Genomic DNA, 25,006 nt, shown 5'->3' with positions numbered 1-25,006 from the left:
AATTTCTTAAAATTTTTTTGAGAGGGGGAGTTGGTCTTTTTTTGCTTCTCTCCATTATCATATGCAAAATTCCTCTGGTTGCAAATATCCATCAGACCAATGAATTTTGTCCTTGCCAGGTATATCAAATGATTTGGAGTTCTTTACTCTTGAGAGTGGTAAATAACATTAGCAGGTAACACTGAATACTCATGTCAGTTTCATCAAGGCTAATAATTTTATGGATAGAGAAACGGAGTTATCTTGCCAACTTAGAAGCAGTTTCCTTAAATAAAAATTCTGACATTTTTGCAACAGTGTCTTAGGTTTGTATGCAATAAGATCTCTATTTGAGGAAATTCTTATTGGGGAATATGAAAATTGAAAAAATTAAAATTTATATTTTATTATAAACTATAATTGTAGGGGTTTTCCTTTATTCTTTTAGATTTCTCTTTGTAATGTTGTAATGATGGAGTTCAGATAATCTGAATTTTTGAAATGTAAAGTGAACCAGTGATATCTCTTTTTTTGTCTTTCATCTATATCTTTCTGACATTTTTGCATATAACATGTGCTATGACATTCCATTTCAGGGATGGATAGAGCATTACCATTGCCAGAGCTTTAGGGTTCTTTTTTTTCCCTAACTTATAAGTAATATAGGTATTATAGACTCATGTCACAGCCTAAAGTAAACCCTGGTAAAAGATCAATATTTTGGTGTAAATCTTTAAACATTTACAGTTACATGTTCTTACTGCTATCAGACATAGTAATGGGCTCCAACTAATCCTAATTCTTAGAAGTTGAGTTAGATTAGTAATTAGTAAATTATACCTATTTCTTAGATAGGAGAATATCTACTTATTGAGGACATGTTTAGCCATAATTTTATTCTGAGAAAGTTTTTTGGGTAATTAATAGCACATTAAAAAACTGTTTTGTTATTGAAAATAGCAACAAGTTATGTTGACCTGCCATTTGTGACAGAGAGTTACACACCTATTTTCCTAAAGCTATACAGAAAATACCATTGTCTGTCTGTGTGTCTTTCTCTCTCTCCCTCCCTTCCTTCCTCCCTTCCTTCCTTCCTTCCTTTCTTCTCTTTCTTTCTTTCTTTCTTTCTTTCTTTCTTTCTTTCTTTCTTTCTTTCTTTCTTCCGTCCTTCCTTCCTTCCTTCCTTCCTTCCTTCCTTCCTTCCTTCCTTTCCTACTCCCAGTGTGGGGCTCCAACTCCCTGAGATTGAGTTGCATGCTCTACCCACCGAGCCAGCCAAGCACCCCAGCATTTTCTTTCACATGGACTTTTGACAACTTCAACTGTATTACCAATGCCTTACCTTTTAAAGGGTAGACATTGGCTGAGGATGGAATCCTAAAACACATGTACCTTCTCCCTGACTCTCTTAATAGATGAATCATGGAACTGTTCATATTTATGCTAGGCAAAATACTTGAGAGTGTGCACATAGCAGGGAAGGAGGGCAGAGGCAGAGAAGGGTAAGGAACCCCAAGCAGGTCCCACGATCAGCATGAAACCTGATGTTAGTCTCGTTGCTATGGCTGTGAGATTATGAGCTGAGCTGCAGTCTAGAGTGGGATATTCATCCCACTGAGCCAGCCAGGTGCCTGTCATAATCTGGAGGATGGGAACATTCCTCTTAGTCTGCAGACTTCTAATATGTTAGTCACTGTAAATCATGACTGCAGCTAGCAATTTGACACTTCAGGTGTGGACTTCCTATTTAGATTATAAAATTTAGAAATCAAGAAGTTTGAATCTCTGAAAAAAAAGAACACCTGTATTATGCTTATGCACAATGAATGTTTAACATAAGAGACTCATAGTCCTTATTCATTAAATTGTAAACCATCCAGATTATCATTTTTAATATTTATTTATTTATTTATTTATTGTTATGTTTTTAACTTATTTTTGAGAGACAGAGAGATACAGTACGAGGGGTAGAGAGAGAGAGGGAGATACAGAATCTGAAGCAGGCTTCAGGCTCCGAGCTGCCAGCACAGAGCCTGACACGGGGCTCGAACCCATGGACTGTGAGGTCATAAGCTGGACACTTAACTGACTGAGCCACACAGCTGCCCCCAATGTTTATTTTTGAGAGAGAGAGGTGGGGGAGAGGCAGAGTAAGTGGTACAGGGGATCCAAAGTGGGCTCTGCTCTGGGACCAGCAAGCTTGATGTGGGGTTTGAACTCACAAACTGTGGGATCATGACCTGAGCCAATGTTGGAGACTCAGCTGACTGAGCCACTTAGGCTCATTTTTTATAGTGCTTACTATAATGCACAGATGTGAAATTTCACCTAAGATTGTTAGAAATATCCAATATAAGGTTTTACAATAGAAGTTGTAGCACAATTCAGGACAGTTACACATTTTAAAATTCTATTAATTCCTTCTCCAGTGCTTAGGAAACTTACCATGGATTCATTTTAGATAGTGTTAAGTCTTAATATGCAGAGATTTGTTTATGTGCAAATTACCAATTTGCTTCTTTTAAACCGTACAAAATACAAATGTTTAAAGCCATTATATTTTAATGTGTAGGGTATACACAAATACAAAAGCTTTTCTTTTGTATTGTAATTTGTAATTGTTGCCTTTCATAGGTATAAGAGCATGCCTTTTACAACAAGAATGTCTCATGAATAACAAGTTAAAGGACTGTTTTTAAATATTCTAGTTAAAAATCAAGTAATTTGACCATTGCATCTCTAAAAGGCATACTTCTCTTAAAGTATGTTGACATTCTTGATTTTTAGCAAGGCTATAACTGCAGATTAGGTACTATTTGTGTATATATTTTGACATTTGTGACTTGATTAATGGTTAATTTTTTTTAAATTTTTAATGTTTTATTTATTTTTGAGAGAGAGACAGCGTGAGCAGGGGAGGGTCAGAGAGAGAGACACACACACACAGAATCTGAAGATAGGCTCCAGGCTCTGAGCTAGCTGTCAGCACAGAGCCCGATGCGGGGCTCGAACCCACGAACCATGAGATCATCACCTGAGCCACAACCGGACGCTCAACCGACTGAGCCACCCAGGCGCCCAATGATTAATGTTCTTTAGGCCCTAATGTTTTTTTTAAATTTATAGTTTCTTGTCAAGTTGGTTTCCATGTAACACTCACTGCTCTTCACCACAAGTGCCCTCCTCCATGACCATCACTCCCCTTCCCCTTTCCCTCTCCCCCTTCAGCTATTTTAAATAGATACATGCCTCAGATTTTCTCAGATTAATGGTTTCCTCATTTCATTAAAGGATTTTTTGGGCCAGTAAAAGTAATAATTTATGCTTCTTGTGGTTATTCTTATGTCCTTAAAATGAGTGGATGGTTGTTTTTAATCTTTTTTTTTCCCTCCAGGCACTTTTACAAAGTAAATCGATATTATCCATTAGTTAACTGTTATCAGTTAGGTTGAAAACCAACTGCCAGAATAAGAAAAATATATTTAATTCTGGCATTAAATAGATCAAAAATCTATACCTGGTAACATATATTTTTTTTCATTTTTGAAAGTCAGGCTGACACTGATATCACTAGAATATGTGTACTTTGGCATAATAGTGTAATGTATAATGATTTAAAATATATATATATACTTAGGTACCAATCCCAAATGTTACTATTAATAACACTTGTTTGTTGGGCAGCTCTACAGCATGCAGGAAGAAATCCATCCCAAAAGACCATTAATAAGTATTGGACTCCTCAAACTGCCAAACTGAATTTTGATGATTTTTGTATAATTTTAAGGAAGGAAAAACCTACTTCAAAAGCAGAACTACTAAAATCATTTAAGCAATTAGATGTAAATGACGATGGCTCTATTTTGCACACTGATCTTTATAAACTTCTAACAAAGGTAAGATTTGTGAAATAGTTTTGTAATATACATTGATGACAAAACTATTTGGAATCTAACTTTGTCTTCCAAGGCCACATTAAAAATAGCTATTTCATTGGCAGGTGAAGTGAATCACATTTTGTTTATAAAGTACTTAAGGATCCTTCTGGATGAAAAGTGCTCTGTAAATAAAACAAAAAGTATCAGTTGAACCCATTTTGCAATCTGCTTATGTACCTTTGCAATTATTTGCTGCTCAGAACATTTTGTAATTCAGGAATAGGTTCATATATGATAAGTAAAAGAGAAACAAAGTATAAATGGGATTGGGAATCCATTTTGATTCTTGGTATAATGTGAGAATTATCATTACTCTAAATTCAGCAGTATTATTATATATTGTCCAAATTTAGTAAACTGAAATGATACTTTTACAAAATTTAATAAGATTATGAAATTTTATTTATGTGAATTTCGTTCTTGCTTGACATAATCCCATTCTGAAATTTATAATGAAACTATATATTCAAATTGACTTGTAGAAAAGATTAAAATGAATTTCCACTCTCCTTCTGTCCCCCACATAACAAAGTAATAGTCATGTTGTTTTAAAATAAATCTTGTTTTTTCAGAGAGGTGAGAAGATGACTCGAGAGGAAGTAAATGCCATAACAAGTTTGGCAGATGTAAATGCTGATGGCAAATTTGATTACATCAAGGTACATAAGCTCATGTTAATGTAAATTTGTGTACTGTGTAGAAGAATTTTTCAAGGGGCACATCTTTTTAATATTGGCAATGATATATTTAATATGTTGTGTGCAAATTGTACTTGAAATTTCATCTGTAATCTGATTACTCCATAAGCAATGCTCATGCATTACAGACATATACTCAAACATAGAGACTCTTCTCAGAAATATGCTGTTTCTGGGGTGAAAGAATCATAAAAATTATTTAGAACAAACTCATGTCTACACATGTCTTATAAAAAAATAATAAATCACTTCTCTTTGTGTAACATTTTATTTTCACTCAGTATGACCTCATTGAATCATGGCTGCATTTCACTAGGTCACTTGAGGGTGGTCAATCTGATTCAAGAAAATAAAATGAGTAACCTAGTTCAATAGGAAATATATTCCATCTATCAGTCTATCCCTTGCTTACTAATGTGCATTTTCCTTCTCCCAAATGTGTGATTGAATGTTTTACCCACTAGACTACTTTTTTGTTTCCTGTAGTTTTGTAAATTATATATGACAACCAATGAGCAATGTCTCAAAACTACTGTAGAAAAACTGGAGGGTGACAGTAAACTGAGGCGTCAACAGTTTGGAAGCCACACTGAAGAGCCCCCTGAAAGGGATCCATCACCAGTACCAAAACCATCACCTAGAATCATAAGAAAAACTGACCAGGAAGCATTCTCCAATACAAGTATTTACTTTTGATACTAAAGATTTCTTGAATAAGAATGAAAGGTCATAATGAGATAAGTTTTTCCTTCTATCTTAGTTTATTAATGATAAAACAAATGAGAATCCAACTTTTGTTAACGACTGTTTCCAGACTCTCTCAGCTATAAAAATCTATTGAAGTAAAATTTTATTATGGAACTTCATTTGGCTATGCTCATTATATTTTATTAAAACTAAAATTTCAGGGTAGAGAGTGACATATTGAAATAAAGAATCTTATTAATAGCATCTACATTAAGGACCTGATAAATATGAAACTTCTAACTTTATTTCAGTAGGAAGAAAAAAAAGAAGGAAATTAATATACATGCCTTTTATGCTGCACTACGTTTAGAAACAGACTTCCTATTGATGACTTTTCATAATGTGAGACCAATTAACTGTTACTTGTCACAGGTGGTACCAGGAGTTCTTCACTGGCAACAACTAGAAAGTTCAAAACATCTATTTCCTTCACAATTACCATGGGTGCTAATAGTAACCGAAACTCAAAGCTAACCGAGCCAAATTCAATACAGGTATAGTATTTTAAATTAATAGGTAAAACTTTTTCTGCAAAAATATTGACATTAAGTTTGTTAATAACTATTTGGTGTCTACACAGAACCAATAAAGTTTGTGAAGTAATTTTTGAGATTTTTCTGTGGATTGCAGTATTTCTACCTATAAGCCAGTTTAAATAATTTTAAAGTAAATATGATGAATAAGAATATTATCAAAGGGTCTTTAATTTGAAAGAGTTGTCTTTTCAATTTTTGAACTTGATGGAATTGATTATCTGATTACGTACTTTGCATAGCATTTTTTTGGTTTTGTTTAACAGATATTTTCCATAGGTATTTCATATAAATAAATCATTCATTCAATATCAATTCCTATGAGAGAAAGACAACAAAGTCACTTTGCTACGTCAATATTTGTGGAGTGTTAATATTGATCTTCTTCCTTTGTTTTCCCTTTTTAGACTCAACCTTTACTAGTTTTCTTTTAACAGAAAATAATAGCTACAGAAATATAAAACATTAACTGGAAACTGCTAGGATACATTAAAAATGTGTACCTAGAGACCTCTGTAAAAGGGGGAAAAATGGTTATGACCACATACTATAACTGCTGTTAGAAAACTGAACTGATTGTTCTCAAGGGCTACATTTTTGTTTCAAATAACAACTCTGTATTTGTTATTGAACTCTGAAGTCCCTTATATCTTTAAATTGCTAGAGAGTGACATTTGTTCTATATTAAAATTTTAAAACATTATCTCCAAGGAATTTTGTTCAGACTGTTTAGGAATCTATACACCCTAAGCAATTTGGTGTGCATGTCCAACATGTTCACACACAATATTTAGTGTTCCAACAATATTATTTTCCACCAATAGTAGCTTTCTTTTGCAACTAAATTAAATGCTCATAAAATTAACTTCATTAAATAATTGTGGTTTACCTAATTCAAAAGTGTAAGTAATTTAGGCAGTATAAAGAAAGATAAATATTAATATGGATTATATTAAAACGATAATATGACTTTTCCTCAGAGTCATACTCCTGTTAATTGGGCACTTACCGATATAATTTCTTTTTTTTTTTTTTTAACATTTATTCATTTGTTATGAGAGAGAGAGACCACTAGTAGGAAAGGGGCAGAGAAAGAGGAAGAGAGAATCCCAAGTAGGCTCTGAGCTCAGAGTCTGCCACAGGTCTAAAACTCATAAACCATGAGATCATAACCTGAGCGGAAATCAAGAGTCAGATGCATAACCAACTGAGCCACCCACGCGCCCCACCAATACAGTTTCTTTTTTATTTTAATGTTTATTTTTGAGACACACACACACACACACACAGTGTGAGCAGGGGAGGGACAGAGAGAGGGGAAGACACAGAATATGAGGCAGGTTCCAGGCTTCTGAGCTATCAGCACAGGGCCCCATGTAGGGCTCAAATTCACAAACTGTGAGACCATGACCTGAGCCAAGGTCAGATGCTCCATGAACTGAGCCACCCAGGCACCCCAATACTATTTCTTAATGTACTTCAGCTCAACAAACATTTACTGAAATGGTAATATATGCCAGCTATTTTGCTTAGTATAAAATATGGGTGTTGTCTTAAAAATACAAAATTTACTGGACTATTAACAATATATCAGGGTAATATAATGTAGTATTTCATTTATTCATTTACTCATTCATTTATTCAACAAATATTTGTTGAGTGGTAACTCTGGCTAAGCACTATTTTAGATGCTAATTAAGAGCTTTGGATAGAGACAAGCCTATGCTTGAATCTTAGTTTTTGTCACACAATAACTGTGTGATCTTTGGTAAGTTAGTCAGCAGCCCTTTTGAGTCTCAGTTTCCTCATCTATAAATTGAGGATAATTATATTTAGCGTGTTTTTTGGAAGATTTAAATCTCACATATATTAAGTACATAGCACAGGAATCTAGTAATCACTTTAATAAATGATAGTGTAATGAATATTACTACAGAACTAAGAAATGGCTGTAGGTGTTTATATGGGAATGACATGACAAAAGTATACTTTAGGAACTTTTATTACTATTGTATTGTATGTTGTGTATGGAGACTTCAATTTAGGGAGATTATCTGAAAGGCTTCTAGGCCAGAGATATCCTGATATAAAGTGATGACATCTAGGCCTAGGGTAGTACCTGAACATAGTAAGGAAGGGACGGATCTAACAGACAATGCCACAGTAATTGTGTGACAAAAGACAACTTACATTTTGCATCTAAGACATCAAAAGCAAGGAATGGTGCTGATGACAAGTGGGAATTAGGGAAAAGAATTTAATGATTAAAGGAGGATGACATTTTTAAATTCTGTGACTTTCATATAAAATTTAATGTTTTTGGAAATACTTCATAGCGTTCATATTATTTACCTGATTTTTTATATCCTATTTCTAATCTTGATTTTGCTCACTATTGTTTACTGTCTGATATTTCTTGGATGAGCTGAAATGATAAAAAAAATCTTGTGAATTTAAAAAATTGTATTATTTAGCAGAATTCGGTTCTTTGCATTTTACTTTGAATTCTTAAAATAAATTTCATAAATTTATATTTAAGTTCATGGCAACTCTAAGAAGTACTTGTTATAAATACGGTTATTGTATAATTTGTTTTACTAGAAGACCTATTAAATTAATTTTCTCCAACCTTAAATCTATTTTAAACAACCTTGGGTACCTCAGTTTCATGTGGACTGGAGAATTATGGAATTGGGATGGAAAAAAGATCTTTTCAGAAGCTAAAAAATTGTTGAAATGTGGGCATAAGCCAGATTTTAAACTGTAAATTCACACAATTGGTAAAGGACATGAATTACAGGAGGAAAATAAGACTTTTTCTATAAACCACATTTAGGTACTTTATCACTTTTCTTTTTTTAATGCTGAATTCTCTTTGCTTAGGTTTTGTAATATGCAAAGAATGTCAGGAATTTTCTCCAAGAGAAATAGCTTCAGTTGCCAGTCATGATTATAATTAGAGAAAGCCCAAACCATGAGTTATAAACTCCAGAGATGCAATACTTCCTGTGTCCAGACTCCTAATTAGAATGTGTTTTAAGTATGTATATATATATGTGGTATAACATATGTATATGTTGTATATGAATGTTGTGTAACGTTTATTTTATATGTTTATGTATGCAACAATACAAATATAAACAAAGTAGAAGTGGTTGTCTAAATTTTTGTGAAGCCTCCAAATAATAATTTTGTTACAAAAGTTTTTCATATTCTCAAAATGATGATCGATTCAACTTGTCCGTTAGGTAGCAATCCATATAAATTTTTCCTTTTATAAATCATCTATTTAACCTTTTGTTTTTATGTACATTTTATAATTCTTTAATAACAAAAAGCTCAATAACTCTTTACCTTTTGTCTTAATGAAAAGCAAATAGCTTTCTAGTAAGTATTTGACGTAGGTTATCTTTAAAGAACAACAGCGGTGATGATGATGATGATGATGATAAGTTCCTCCTCTAAGTTGATGCTAGATCTACTGCTTAATAATTCTGCCTCACCTCAAACTTGAATAATGATAAAGAATTGCATGAGAAAACAAATTAAGTTCTCTATAGTGTCCCAAGAAAAATGTACTTTCACTGATAGCTTTAAATTTTATGATAAGGTAGAATTTTCAACTGAACTATTTTCAATTTGTGTTTTCCAGCATTTCCTTATACATTGTGAATGAAAATAAGTAAAATTTGTATATGACAAGTGAATTAACAGTTCTTTTTCCCCTTATATGAATTTACCTGAATTGGTAGAATATAGCACCACCTTATGCCCTATGTAAGAATTACAAGCTACTATTTTATTTCTAATTTATTTTGTTAAAAAACTATATCACACATAGAATTTATTACTCTGTCATTCTAAAGTTTTTCTTAAAAACTCAACATCCTTACTTTTTTTTCATAATACTCAAACTGTCAACCTGAGTCTATAATCCTTTCAGATTGATTTATTTGAATGAGCCAACTCATTCAAATCAGTACTTTTTTTTCAGTTCATAACATTTTAGTCTAGATTCTAGAGAAAAAGCTTTGTGTGATTGAAAGTCTATTTGTTTCTTAAAAATTTAGATTGAATAAGCACTGTGTTGTTAACAACTCTGGAAGATCTTAAGTATTTGAGTGCTTCCTTTTAAGCAGGAGAGCTACAAATTCTCCTAATGTTATTTATTTAGTATTCAAAATCTAATTATTACATTGAAGTTTGATTGATATAAATAATATGACATTTATCTTCCATTTTATAATAGCTATTGTTGCACCGTATTCTAGTCTTATTAACGATGTGTAGTAGTATCTGGGTTGGCTGAATTTCCAAGGAAACATCAAAATTCCCTTCCTTTACTTTCTCTAAAACTGGAATTTGGGAAAGACTCATACGAATAATGTTAACTCACTCCCCGGCTACAGGTATCTTCTGGCATGGCCTCCAAGAAATACAATAAAAACATGGACAAATTCTCTCATCTTTGAGTTTCCCAAATGTCACAAATTATGTTCACTACCAGTGTACCAGGCAAAATGCATTACAGGCGTACCTCGTTTTATTGCATGTCACTTTATTGTGCTTCACAGATAATTGGATTTTTTTAAAGTGAAGATTTGTGGCAACTCTGTGTTAGGCAAGCCTATTGGTGCCATTTTTTCAACAATTTCTGTCACATTTCAGTAATTCTCATAGTATTTGAAGTTTTTCATTATTATTATATTTGTTATGGTGGTCTGTGATCAGTAATTATGACCTGCTAAAATCTCAAATGATAGTTAGGATTTTTTAGCAATAAAGTATTTTTTAATTAAGGGATGTACATTGCTTTTTTAGACATAATACTATTGCACATTTAGTATATACTATATATATAGTATTTATTGTGATATTCACTTAATTTCAGTGGTCTGGAACCAAACTCGCAATATATCCAAGGTATGCCTACAGGTTTTAGTTTGTTTAAACATCTTTTTTTTTTTTTAATTTATTTGTTGGTTGGTTGGTTGGTTTTTAAGAGAGAGAGAGATGAGAGAGGATGTGCTTGTGTGGAAGAAGGGCAGAGGGAGATGGAGAGAGAGAATCTTAAACAGGCTTCATGCTCAGCACAGAGCCCACTGTGGGGCTTGATGCCACCCCTCCTGGGATCATGACCTGAGCCAGAATCAAGAGCCAGATGCTCAACTGACTGAGTCACCCAGGCAGCCCTAAACACATTTTTATCTGTGGGAGAGGGGGCTGCTCCACCCATGATTAAATACAAATTTAAGGGGCACCTGGGTGGCTCAGTTAAGCGTCCAGCTTCAGCTCAGGTCATGATCTCATGGTTCGTGGGTTCAAGCCGTGCGTCGGGCTCTGTGCTGACAGCTAGCTCAGAGCCTGGAGCCTGCTTCAGATTCTGTATCTCTCTCTCTCTCTGACGCTCCCCTGCTCGCACTCTCTCTGTCTCTCAAAAATAAATTAAAAACATTTAAAAAATTTAAAAAAATACAAATTTAAGAAATTTCTCAGCTACTAAAATATACATTTTTTTCAATAAAGAACCCAAATAATTACTTTTATCTTAATACATCAATGTATGGATAATTCCAAATGATAATACTTTCTCATACTTTGTTATAGTGATTTCATAAACCTGAACTTTCTTTAATTACCAGCTTTGAAAAAATCATGGCAGATATTTAAGTGTGCAAAAGAACAGAATTTTGGATATAGCTGGCAGTTTGGGGAGAAAGGAGAGATCTAGATCCAGCTCTGGCTCTGCAGTCAGCATGAGTTGTGACAAGCATCTCCCTTTATTTTTCAAACTTCGATCAATCAAAAGAGAAACCTGGACTGAATTGCTTTTTAGACTTCTATTTTTAGTATTCTTTAATTCTGAACTAGTATTTCATTCCATTCCAGATGGGTGACTATAAAAAATATATTCATAATATATTTTAGAGGAAATTCCATTTGATAATTCTATAGTCAAAGTAGATTGAAGGAAAATATGTTTTCCATCTGATACCAGAATCTTAGCTCAAACTGTCTAAAAGTGTAACTTGTCTAAATACCATGTAAGTACCTTTCCTTTCTTCTCTGTAGCAATTGTCAGCATCCAAGGTCATGTTGATTATATTAAGGCCAGTTGGCTTTGAGGTAATGTCAGCATCTGTTGTTAGTCCTGAATATATTCCCATCCAAGGGATTTACAAGGAGGCCAAATGAAAATTTATATATACTCTTACTCATCATTAATAGTTGAACTTGAACTTTTGGCTCAAGCCCCAGTTTGAACTTCATTGAGTTATAAAAATTTTGAACTTAGTACCCAGAGTATATTTTGTTTTGGAAACATGGTCTAAACATGGTCTAATGGTAGAAATGTTGATCCAAAAGTCTTAGACTCTAGACCTAGTATTTCTACAAACTCCTTGAAAAATTCTGATTCTATATAATCTCTGAGTACCTTAATTTATCTGTTTATTAAAATGACTAATTTATATCCACCCCTTATTGCCTCATAGGGATGTTGTTGAAATATCATACATAATGACTCATTTCTGTCATTGGCAATGTTTTCACAAAGATGAATTCTATTAATTTAAGGTCACATTTTAATTTCTCAGAATTAAAAGTACACATATCTTTTATAACCCAAAGGTGTTACAGTACATGTGATTAATGACTGACTGAAAGCTTGAGTAATAGTTCAGCAATATTGGTAATGTATTAAAATTCAGTTTAAAAATAAATCTCAAAAGAAACGATGAATATAAATAGGAAAACTTACATAAGTTCTAAACTAACCAAAATGAAAATAAAAGGAAACAGAAAAGACATACATCAAAACTTACAAAGTGTAGTCAATATCTAAAATAGTCAAAAGAATTTATTAAAATATGTAACAAAAATACTGAGTCCATTATAGAGCTACAAAAGTAGATGAATATGCAGTTCACAGAAAAGGAGACAAAAATATTAAACACATGGGGAAAAGTTCAACCTTGCTAATAATCAGAGAAATTAAAATTAATGCCAAAGTTATTACTGTACCATTTTAGTTATTACATTACATTATTTTTATTGCATTAATGTAAATTGACACCAAAATCGATACACTACTATATACAAAAATGTATGGAATACTACAGTGAATTATTTATTGCCTGAGAAGTCATTATCCACCACCACCCAGTTTTTCTAATGATAACACTGCTAACCAAGTTTAGTGTAAAAATTATTACATTATATTGTTGGTGGTATTGTAAAATTGGTATCACTGTTTTACAAAGCAGTGTGGAAACACATGCTGCCTTAAAAATATGCATACTTTTGGCCTAGGAGATCTTGAAGGCTGTTACTTAGATAAAAAACACTTAGATAAAGTAGTCTTCATTTTAGTATTATTTATGCTGAGGAGAAATTAAAAAGGACAAACATCTTAGAAATAAGTAAGTAATGGTATACAAACTAAACAGTTAATTATGGAACCAGTTAAGTTGAAAAAACTTGAATATTGCTCTTTCCATAATTTGGCTATTGTAGATAGTGCTGCTATAAACATTGAGGTGCATGTGCTCCTTTGAATCAGCATTTTTGTATTCTTTGCCTAATACCTAGTAATGAGGTTGCTGGGTCATAGGGTAATTCTATTTTTAATTTTTTGAGGAAACTCCACACTATTTTCCAGAATAACTGCACCAGTTTTCATTTCCACAAACAGTGCAAAAGTGTTCCCCTTTCTCTGCATCCTTGCCAACATCTGTTGCTTCCTGAGTTGTTAATTTTAGCCATTCTGACAGGTGTGAGGTGGTGTCTCATTGTGGGTTTGACTTATATTTCCTTGATGATGAGTGATGTTGAGCATTTTTCATGTGTCTCTTAGTTATCTGGATGTCTTTGGAAAAGTTTCTGTTTATATCTTCAGCCCATTTCTTCACTGGATTTTTTGTTTTTTTGAGTATCAAATTTGATAAGTTCTTTATAGATTTTGGATACTAACCTTTGTCCTATATGTCATTTGCAAATGTCTTCTCCCATTCCATCAGTTGCCCTTTAGTTTTGTTGATTGTTTCCTATGCTGTGCAGAACTTTTTTTTATCTTGTTGAGGTCCTAATAGTTTACTTTTGCTTTTGTTTCCCTTGCTTCCAGAGACATGTCTAGTAAGAAGTTGCTGTGGCCAAGATCAAAGAGGTTGCTGCCTGTTTTCTCCTGTATGATTTTGATGATTTCCTGGCTTACACTTAGGTCTTTCATCCGTTTTGAGTTTATTTTTGTGTATGGTATAAGAAAGTGGTCCAGCTGCTTTCTTCTGTATGTTGCCATCCAGTTTTCCCAGCACCATTTGCTGAAGAGACTGTCTTTTTTCTATTGGATATTCTTTCCTGCTTTGTCAAAGATTAGTTGGCCATACATTTGTGGGTCATTTCTAGGTTTTCTATTCTCTTCCATTGATTTGAGTGTCTGTTTTTATGTCAGTACTGTAGTGTTTTGATGATTACAGCTTTGTAATACAGCTTAAAATACAGAATTGTGATGCTTCCAGCTTTGGTTTTCTTTTTCAAAATTACTTTGGCTATTTGGGGTCTTTTGTGGTTTCATATAAATTTTAGAATTGCTTGCTCTAGCTCTGTGAAGAATGTTGGTGTTATTTTGATAAGGATTGCATTGAATGTGTAGATTTCTTTAGGTAATATAGACATTTTAACAATATTTATTCTTCCAATTCATGAGCATGGAATGTTTTTCCACTTCTTTGTGTCTTCAATTTCTTTCATAAGCTTTCTATAGTTATAAGCGTACAGATCTTTTACCTCCTTGTTTAGGTTTATTCTTAGGTATCTTATGGTTTTTGGTGCAATTGTAAATGGGATCTATTTTTTAATTTCTCTTTCTGCTGCTTCATTATTGGTGTATAGAAATGCAACTGACTTCTATACTTTGATTTTATATCCTGCAACTTTGCTGAATTCATGTATCAGCTCTAGCAGTTTTTTGGTGAAGTCTTTTGGTTTTCCGCATAGAGTATCATGTCGTCTGCAAAGAGTGAATGTTTGACTTCTTCCTTGCCAAATTTGTATGCCTTTTATTTCATTTTGTTGTCTGATGGCAGAAGTTAGGACTTCCAGTACTATGTTGAACAACAGTGGTGAGAGTGGACATCCCTGCTGTGTCCTAAAATCTGTTTCTCCTCTTTGAGGGCGGTATTAACTGTGGGTCTTATATATATGGCCTTTAGAATGCCCAACTAAATCTCTTTCCTCATTAAGTAATGACTCCTCATTTCCTCCTCTTTCTATTCCTGGCAAATGCTGTTCTACTTTCTTTCCCTGAATTTAACTAATCTAGGTACCTCATTTAAGTGAAATCATGCAATATTTGTCCTTTTGTGCCTGGCTTATTTCACTTAACATAATGTCTTCAAGATTTATATATGTGCAGTATATGTTAGAATTTTATACTCTTTTAAGGCTGAATAATATTCCATTGTGTGTATATTCCACATTTGTTTACCCATTCATCCGTCAATGGACATTTGGATTCTTTCCGCGATTTGGCTATTGTGAATAATGCTGTGAAGATGGGTGTACAAATATCTGTTTGAGACTCTGCTTTCAATATATACCCAGAAATGGGATTGCTGGATCATATAGTAATTCTGTGTTTAAGTTTTGAGTGGAACTAACAAACTTTTCCACAGAGGCTTCACATTTTATATTCCTACCAGCAATGCACAAGGGTTTCAATTTCTCCACATCCTTGTCAACACTTGTTATTTTATGTATGTGTATGTGTGTTTTTCAATAGCCATCCTAGTGGGTATGAAATAGTATCTCATTGTGGTTCTGATTTGCATTTCCCTAATGATGTGATGTTAAGCATCTTTTCATGTGCTTATTGACCACCTGTGTATCTTCTTTGGAGAAATGTCTATTCAAGTCTTACGACCTTTTTTTTTTTGATTCTTCAGATCTACATTTATTTTTTTTAATAATAGTTTATTGTCAAATTGGTTTCCATATAACACCCAGTGCTTCTCCCCACAAGTGTCCTCCTCTGTGACCATCACCCCCTTCCCCCCTCTCCCTCCCCCTTCAGCCCTCGGTTTGTTTTCAGTATTCAGTAGTCTCTCATGGATTGTGTTAGGACCATTTTTTAAAAAATATTTATTTATTTTGAGATAGGCAGGGGGAGAATCCCAAGCAGGCTCCCCGTGACAGTACAGAGCCCAATGACTCAGGGCTCGATTTCACAAACCATGTGAGATCCTGACCTGAGCCAAAATCAGGAGTCAAACCACTTAACTGACTGAGCCACCCAAGCACCCCCTTATGACCATTTTTTAATTCTAGGGTGGGGAGGGCTGTTGTAGAGTTGTAAGAATTTTTAACATATTTTAGATATTAGTCCATTTTCAGATACATGATTTGCAAATATTTTCTCCCATTCTGTGAGTGAGCTGCTTTTTCACTGTGTTGATAGTGTCCTTTGACACACAAAGGTTTTTAATTTTGATGGCATCCAGTTTGTCTATATTTACTATTGTGGCCTGTGTTTTTGGTGTCATCTCCAAGAAATCATTGCCAAATCCATTTTCATAAAACTTTTCCCCTATGTTTTTTTCTTAGAGTTTTATAGTTAGTACTTATAGTTAGGTCTTTGGTCCATTTTGTGTTAATTTTTGTATATGGTATAAGATAAGATGTCAAATTAATTATTTTACACTTGGATATCCAAGTTTCTTGGCATTTCTTCATTTGTTGAAAGGATTGTCCTTTCTCCTATTGAATGGTCTTAGTAGCCTTGTTGAAAATTACTTGACCATATATGTTATAGTTTATTTTTAAGCTATCTATTCTATTCCTTTCATTTATATATTTGCCTTTTTGCCAGTATCCCACTGTTTTGATTATGGTAGCTTTCTAGTGAGTTTTAAATCAGGACATGTAAGTCCTATAATTTTGTTCTTATTTTTCTAGCAAAATATTTTGTATGTAGCCTTACATGGAAAAGACACAACATAAAATAATGCTAATTAGAATGTAAAACATAGGTTTTTATGTAAGGTGGTAATAGGAACAATTACATAGAAGTCAAACTAGGATGGTGGTACAATTATGGGGATTTTTTTTCTGTGTTCTTAAACTTCTAATTTTCAATGTATTTATTTTAGTACTATGAAAATAATATAAAATATGAAAATAATTATCATGTATACAATGGAAAAATGTAAATACTTATTAGGATAATTTAGCCTTTAAAAGAAGTGAATGAGAAATCAACCTCAATGGAAATTATGTTTATTCTCATCTTTTTAGTACCATGTTAGATCTTTCTATAATGAATTTATAGTATTTTTTATATTGTTAACAGCTAATGTATACCTTTTCAGTAGCTATCTTAATATTATTAAGGCCTTGAGCTTATTATCTAAGTATCCTTCCAGATAATTTTTCAAAATCATCTTTTATAAAGTCAAAACTCATCACGTCAAAACTTATAAATATGTAAGTCATTAGGAGTAGAACAGAAATATGGTTTACATAATAGATAGGAAAGCCTACTTATGACAAAGTGAAGAACATTTTTGTACACATTTATGGCAATGGTACAATTTCTCATATATTCAATAGAGACTTTTTTACTTTCTCCATAAGGTGTCTATCATCTTCGAGTTTTATTTAATTCTAGTTAGACCTATTAGTTTGGACCAGAAGGAATTTGGCTAATCAGGAGATAGAAAAGTCTGTTGCAAAACTGCTGTTTATCAGCATTTTGCTGTGGCTATAAAACTTATTCAGCGTTCTTTAAAAATTTTTTTAATGTTTATTTATTTTTGAGAGACAGAGATACACAAAAACACACTGTGTGAGCGGGGGAGGGTCAGAGAGAGAGGGAGACACAGAATCCAAAGCAGGCTCCAGGTTCTGAGCTGTCAGCACAGAGCCTGATGAGGGGTCTCAAACCCACAAACTGAGATTGTGACCTGAGCTGAAGTTGGACGCTTAACTGACTGAGCCACCCAGGTGCCCCTATTCAGTGTTCTTTTATTTGCCTGGACTTGAAACAGTTACTTTGGTTGTCACATTCCTTAACTTTTAAATGCAAAGTCATCACTTTTGCTTTCAACATCAGTTTTAGGGGTCCTTACTTCGTCATTTTTACTATGTTCCAAGCACTAATCCTGCCCTAGTTATTATAGCAGCATTTTATTTATTGCTTTGTTTCAGTGCTTCTCCCACTTTCACAAACTTTATTTTTCTTATTTCTTCTTTCCATTATGTCTTGTCCTAACTTTTCATTATCTAAATTCCACTAATCTTTCAAGATACAGTTTATATTGATGCCCACCTTCCCCTCCCCCCATCAGTGATGTACTATCTTAATAGAGGACCTACAATGTGCCAGGTACTATTTTAGGAACTAGGGTTATTATTTTGCACGTATAATTATTTTTTTGTTCTAAAAATGTACTACTGTCAATTATAATTGAATTGTGTCATGCCTGGTTTGTTGTTTGTTTGTTTGTTTTGTTATTTTTACCTCTTAATGATGTTGTAAACTCCTGAAGGTCAGTGGCTTTATTTGACATTTCTTATATATCTTCCTCAGGTTTCTCTTTATTATTCTGCCTGCTGAAAACATTTAATAAATATTTGAGAAAAAAATTGTTTTCTTCATTTCAGGAGTGGCAATGTGTACAATCAAAAGGTTGCTTTTTCTTAGAAGAAGATGGTGAAATCATTAGTCATCAATATAGGATGCAAATACCTCAGAGATCCATGGTTTATCTAACAATTAAACCACTAAACCTGAGTCAAGTTGAAGGCAAGTTTAAATTTTTTGTGTATTTTTAAAAAATATCAATTTATGCCCTCTTTGAAAATAACTTATGTATTTGGTAGCCTTAGTGAAGAAAATAATCTACCTAAGAAACATAGTATGTACAGTTACAGAAAGAAAGCATTAGTTTATACTTTGTGTTATCATATTTTACAATGCAAGTAAGTTGCTTTTTCTGTATATTTAAAGCATATTTTATTTTAATTCCTTTAAAAACAAGAACAAAGTGTATCCTGGTTTCTTCATGACATTAATTAACTTTTTATTTAATAATTAATTTTTAACTTTTCCATTTGTCCATTCTTAAAATTAACTTTTAACATAAGTTCTATAGGAACATAATTTGGGGCAATATGAACTGCAAATATTTTTGAATACCTTCAAAGTCCTATGTCCTATGACTTAAACAACATTAATACTTTGCATTCATGATAATATTCCTTTGCTGTATATAAATGTTAGTTACAAATTAATTTCTTAGTGTCTAAAGTGGTTATTATTGGGGTGCCTGGGTGGCTCAGTTGATTGAGCGTCCAACTCTTGATCTCGGCTTAGGTCATGACCTCACAGTTCGTGAGTTCGATCCCTGCCTTGGGCTCCGCACTGAAGTGCAGAGCTTGCTTAGAATTGTCTCTCCCTCCCTCTCTCTGCTCCTACTGCACTTGTGCTCTCTCTTTTTCAAAATAAATTTATTTATTTATTTATTGTAATAAATATTAAAATATATTTTAATAAATATTAAAATTTTAATAAAATAAAATGGTTATTTAGTTTTTAATTGGTGAAAATGTCTATAAGGGTGCTTCCCCTAGAAATCTTTAATGTTGATTGTTCTAAGTATCAATTTTTAAAATTATTTTTACATAATAAGAAACTGTTTGTTTTATTACTAGAGGATTCTTCCCCACTTTATTCTTACCTCCTAAAGTAGAAATTCTAAACGTTTTTACTATATATCTTGTGAGATTTTTACATTTGGTGGTTGATACTTTTTATTTATTTTGAGAGTGTGCAAGTAAGGGAGGGGGAGAGAGAGAATGAGAGAGAGAGAGAGAGAAAATTCCAAGCAGGCTTTGCACTGTCAGTGTGGAGCCCAACCTGGGGCTCAAACCCACGAACTGCAAGATCATGACCTGAGCCCAAATCAAGAGTTGGACACTTAACCAACTGAACTACCCGGGTGCCCCAGTGGTGGTTGTTACTTTTAAATGACAATTACAATGATCATTTTTTCAGATAAAGGTATCAAGATAGGCCTGCATATTCATTGCAGATGTTAATTTTCCATATTCTTAAGAAGATCCTTTATTCACATATTTACCAAATATTTATTGAGGGCCTTATATATCAAGTATCATTTTAGGTGCTTAGGATACATCAGAGTACATAAAAGACAAAAATTCCTACCCTTATGAGCTTATATTCTAAACTTTCTTCTTTTACATTTATTTATATTTGAGAGACAGAGAGAGACAAAGCACAAGTCGGGGAGGGGCAGAGAGAGAAGGAGGCACAGAATCTGAAGCAGGCTCCAGGCTCTGAGCTGTAAGCCCAGAGCCTGATGCAGGGCTTCAACTCACAAACTGAGATCATGACCTAAGCCAAAGTCAGATGCTTAATCAACTGAGCCACCCAGGTGACCCAAGCTTACATTCTAATGAGGGAAACAACAAATAATAAGAATAATAAATAGAAAATGATGTGCTATGTTAGTAAGTGATAAGTGCTATAGGAAAAATACAGAGGGATAAGGCATTGGGAATGCTGAGGGACTATGAGTTGCCATTGAAATGGAGTGGTGAGTGTATACTTCATTAAGAAGTTGACATTTGAGGGGCACGTGTGTGGCTCAGTCGGTTGGGGGTCTGACTTCAGTTCAGGTCATGATCTCACAGTTTGTGGGTTCAAGCCTCACGTCAGGCTTTGTGCTGACATTAAGAGCCTGGAGCCTGCTTCAGATTCTGTGTCTCCCTCTCTCCCTGCCCCTCCCCTGCTTGTGCTCTGTCTCTCTCACTCTCAAAAATAAATAAACATTAAAAATTTACAAAAAAGAAGACATTTGAACAAAGACTTTGAAAGAGGTGTATCAATTATCAACTGCTACGTAACAAATCACCCCGAAACCCTCACCCTGAAACCCACAGTGGCTTGAAACAGTTAAACAACTGTTCACTCATAAGCAGGTTTGCTAGTTATTTTTGTTTGAGCTGAGCTTTGCTTTTCTCTGTAGGATTTATGCATGCATCTGTGATCAACTGCACATTAGCTCATAGCTGGCTTTACTGGTCTTGGCTGGACTCTGTCCTCTATATGAGGTCTCAGCTGGGACAACTTTAGTCTACCTCACATAATCTCTTACCTTCTAGTGAGTTAGCCTGGACTTGTCCTTTTGGTGTAATAAGGATCTGAAGGAAAAAGCAGAAACACCTAGGGCTTCCTAAGGCTTGGGCTCAGAACTGGCACATTACTTCTGTTACATTCTATTGTTCACAGCAAGTAATAAGGCAAGTCTAGATTTATCAGATAGAGAAATAGACTTGATCTCATGATGGAGGAGCACATTCACATCGCAGTGGGCTGTGGATACAGAGCACCCATTTCTGCTCTCTTCCACAGATGGGAATGGATATAGGGCTGGTGGAGGGGATTCGTGGAGAGTGGTGAAGAGTGCAGGTGGCAGAGCATTCCACGTAGAGGGAATTCTCTGTCAGAGGCTCTGAGGTGAGGGTGTGCCTGAAGATAGAAGAATAGCAAGGTGAAGTAGGAGATGAGGACAGTGGGGATGCAGGACAAAATCAGGTAGAGTTGTTTTTGTTTGTTTTGGTCATACTGAAGACTTGGGCTTTTACTCTGAGAAAAATGTGGAACCTTAGGAGGATTTTTCCCATGGCTTCCCTCACAATTTTCTCTGTATCTTTAATTTACAATGGTTCGAGTGTTGTCAGGGTGCTTTTGTTTTTCTTGTTGATATTGTTATTGTGGGGTTTATTTGTAATTATCCTGCTTGGATTTTTGCCTTATTGTCTTTCATTATTTTTAGGAAATTTTTCATCTTTATTCTTCAAATTTTTCTTCTGCTCTCTCTCTTCTTCCATTTGTATGGTGCCTGACATCTTGTCTTCTGTGCTGCACCACAAATAAGCCAATGCTTGCATCTCATCTCTCCCTGGAAGGGTTTGTCTTCCCTTGGATTTCAGGCTACTTGGTTGCCCTGGGACCTTAGCTCTGATGTCTTCAAGAAAAAAGTAGAATTCTCCAGTTCGTGTACTTTTTCTTATTGTTAGGGTGGGAGCAACACTATTCCAACTGTCAACTCCATGAGAGGATTTTGAGTAGAGACGGCCTAATCTGACCTATTTTAACAAGAGCAGTCAGTTTGCTAAAATCAAAACAGATTGAGGGGTACCCAAGAGAAAGCACAGTTCTAAGAGAGTACTGTTGATGCTTTGAACCAGGAGTGTAGACTCAATAAGAAGTAAAGATCCTGGATATATTTTGAAGGTTAAACCATACGATTTCCTGAAGATTGGTTATGATATGTGAGAGAAAAAAAAGTTAAAGGTGACTTCAAGCTTTTTGGCTTGACTGGAAGGTTTGGCAACTGGAAGGATGAGTTACTATAAAACGAGACTGAGATAAAGAATATAGATGGACAGGGTTTTTTTAAGGAATTGGGAAAGTCAGTTTTAGACATAGAAATTCTAGGGACGTGTCCAATAGGCAGTTGATTATAGGAGTTTAACAATCAGAGAAAAGGTTCTAGCTAGAGGTACAAATTATGGCGTTGTCAGCACATAGATGATGTCTAACATCTTTTACGCCAGTGCCTCTCCACGGGTAAGCTAGTATTTGAATCTCAGTTCTCCTTGAAAGAGTTTGTTTTTCTTTGGGTATCAGGCTACTTGGTTGCCTTGCAACCTCAGCTTTCTGATAAATTAAAGAAAAGTTACGATTTTTAGGAAATAGGAATAGAGAATATTTCTAGCAAGTTTACTATATATAGTTACAAATGCTATGATATTTCTATACAACAATGAGATGTGTATTTCTTTAAAAAAATCCAAAGGGTAAAGAAACCACTAACTTCTTTTTTAGATAGGAAAGAGGAAGTAGTAATTGCTTATTTTAAGATGTTTGGGGTTTTTTTTTTTTAGGAAAACCATCCCCTTGGTTATCAGTTGACACCACCTTATATATTCTAAAGGAGAATGAGAGCCAAGCAAGTCTACAACTCATGTGTTTTACTGAACTACGAAATAGAGAAGTATACATATTTATTTCCTAATGTTTAAAAATATGACATAAACTCAAGTTTGAGGAAAATGATAGATTTTCTATATTTGTTTTTAACTTTTGTATCTTTCCCTCCATTTAGGGTATATACAGTAGTTAAGCACTATGAATATTAGATGTGTTTTATTAATTGTGATGTATTTTCTCTTGATTGCTGAGAAAGAGCTGAGGATTGGCTTCGTAATTTATAAGTTAAATGGCATGCTGCACTTTCTCCTTCTCTAAATGCCTAGATGCCTCACATGTGAACAGTTTTTTGTAATATGCAATCAAAATGATTTATGCCAGTGGATTTTTGTCTTAAATACAAGCAATTCAAGACTTTGGAAAAGTTGCTTTATTTATTTTTTTTAAATGTTTTTTTATTTATTTTTGATACAGAGAGAGACAGAGCATGAGAGGGGGAGGGGCAGAGAGAGAAGGAGACACAGAACCAGAAGCAGGCTCCAGGCTTTGAGCTAGCTGTCAGCACAGAGCCTGACGCGGGGCTCGAACCCACAAACGTGAGATCTGACCTGAGCCGAAGTCGGAGGCTTAACCGACTGAGCCACCCAGGCACCCTGGAAAAGTTGCTTTAGATGTTTGTCTGACTTTATATTGCTACTGCAAAAAAGAAAAACTTCAAGATTACTATCCTCAGGCTTGACTCATAGGATTCAAAAACAGATTGATCTGAAGGAATGCTTTTAAATGACTTTATATGTTGCCCAGGGGGTTGTTCTGATCTTTTCTAATTATATATTTACTCAGAGGCCAAATATGTGAGGCAGATACATAAATGTGGCTATTTATTTTATGAGGGCTACAAAATACATCTGCTACACAACAACAGGAATAATACTATTCAAGGGCTTACTGCAATATCATATTTAATCTTTATATAGGTCCAACGACAGACAAACATTTCCCTGATGGAATGTTATATAAAAGTCTTTATTGTAGGCTTCCAAACAGAGTAGTTATAAGCAAGAAACAAATAAAATGACAGAAGTTAATGTTTTGATGAAACTCTTCTTCAAAACTGACTACAAAGTTAGGTTCAAGATAAAACATTGTCTAAAACAGTAGCTTTTCCCATTTTGGTTTGGATAAAATTACTTTCTTATGATACTGCATGTATAAAAATGTTAGTACATAACAAGCCCGTAGTAAAGTTTGAATGAGTTTCTATTTACCTTTTTATTGTATTGGCTTTTGTTTTCATGTAATATGTCATTTACAAAGGATTTTTAGTTTTAGTTTTACCTTCACAATTATTTTCTTTAAGAAGAGTTTTGTGTGCATGAAAAACTTTCCATTTGCCCTCCACAGTGGAAATTCAAGATTATATGTGGAGATAAGGGAAGTTCATGGGATAACATTTATTAGGAAGCAGCAAGAACTGCTTTTCACTTCTGGGTATCAGACTACATCTGGCCACTTTACAAGATTATGGTTTCCCAAGGAGGGGGTTGGTCAATCTTTAGCCTTCAATGACTCTAGTTTTATTGGATTGCTTCTTGTATCAAAATAGAATATGGTCACTTTAGGATGATGATGGTTCCTCTGACTTGTGAGGGCAGAAACAAGACTGAACCCAGAATTCAGATAAGTAACTTTATTTTGTGTAGGAATCCCCAGGATGACCTAAAATACATCTGCATTTTTAAAGTTTTTGGACATAATTCCTGACAGAATTCCCTAGGGCTATTCTGTGCTGGAGGGCAAATAGCTGTTTGCTTAGCTGTTATACATAATAAGAAAATGCTTAGATTTTATATACTTGACAGCGATAACCCCTAGGTTTTATAGGTGGCTGTTGGGTTCCAGAAAGCACCTAGAACATCCTCAGAGAGATGTCATTATGCTTTCTTTTATGAAACTGCAGAATAAAATATTTCCTATATGTCCTGTCACTCATTATAAATATACTGTGATGGAAAAGAATTTGTATAAGGTAGGTTTATCTCGGATTCTGCCATCTTGTTTTATAGTCCATATTACATAAATAATAGTAATATTGCA

General features: G+C 34.1%; 1 protein-coding gene across 2 annotated transcripts in view; it reads left to right on the top strand.

Moving 5' to 3' along the window:
• EFCAB7 (EF-hand calcium binding domain 7) overlaps positions 1-25,006 on the top strand; it is a 40,993-nt gene that overhangs the window by 3,089 nt on the left and 12,898 nt on the right. For both annotated transcript variants that reach the window (XM_029949636.1, XM_029949637.1), the window contains exons 3-8: positions 3,664-3,875; positions 4,490-4,576; positions 5,102-5,297; positions 5,735-5,856; positions 18,553-18,694; positions 22,864-22,973. In XM_029949636.1, coding sequence (XP_029805496.1) covers positions 3,664-3,875; positions 4,490-4,576; positions 5,102-5,297; positions 5,735-5,856; positions 18,553-18,694; positions 22,864-22,973 — 869 coding nt within the window. The remainder of the gene's footprint in view (positions 1-3,663; positions 3,876-4,489; positions 4,577-5,101; positions 5,298-5,734; positions 5,857-18,552; positions 18,695-22,863; positions 22,974-25,006) is intronic.

Source organism: Suricata suricatta, chromosome 8 (assembly GCF_006229205.1).
Source record: "Suricata suricatta isolate VVHF042 chromosome 8, meerkat_22Aug2017_6uvM2_HiC, whole genome shotgun sequence".
NCBI lineage: Eukaryota > Metazoa > Chordata > Mammalia > Carnivora > Herpestidae > Suricata > Suricata suricatta.
Note: the sequence above shows the minus strand (reverse complement) of the source record. Positions and strands in the feature narration are given on the sequence as shown.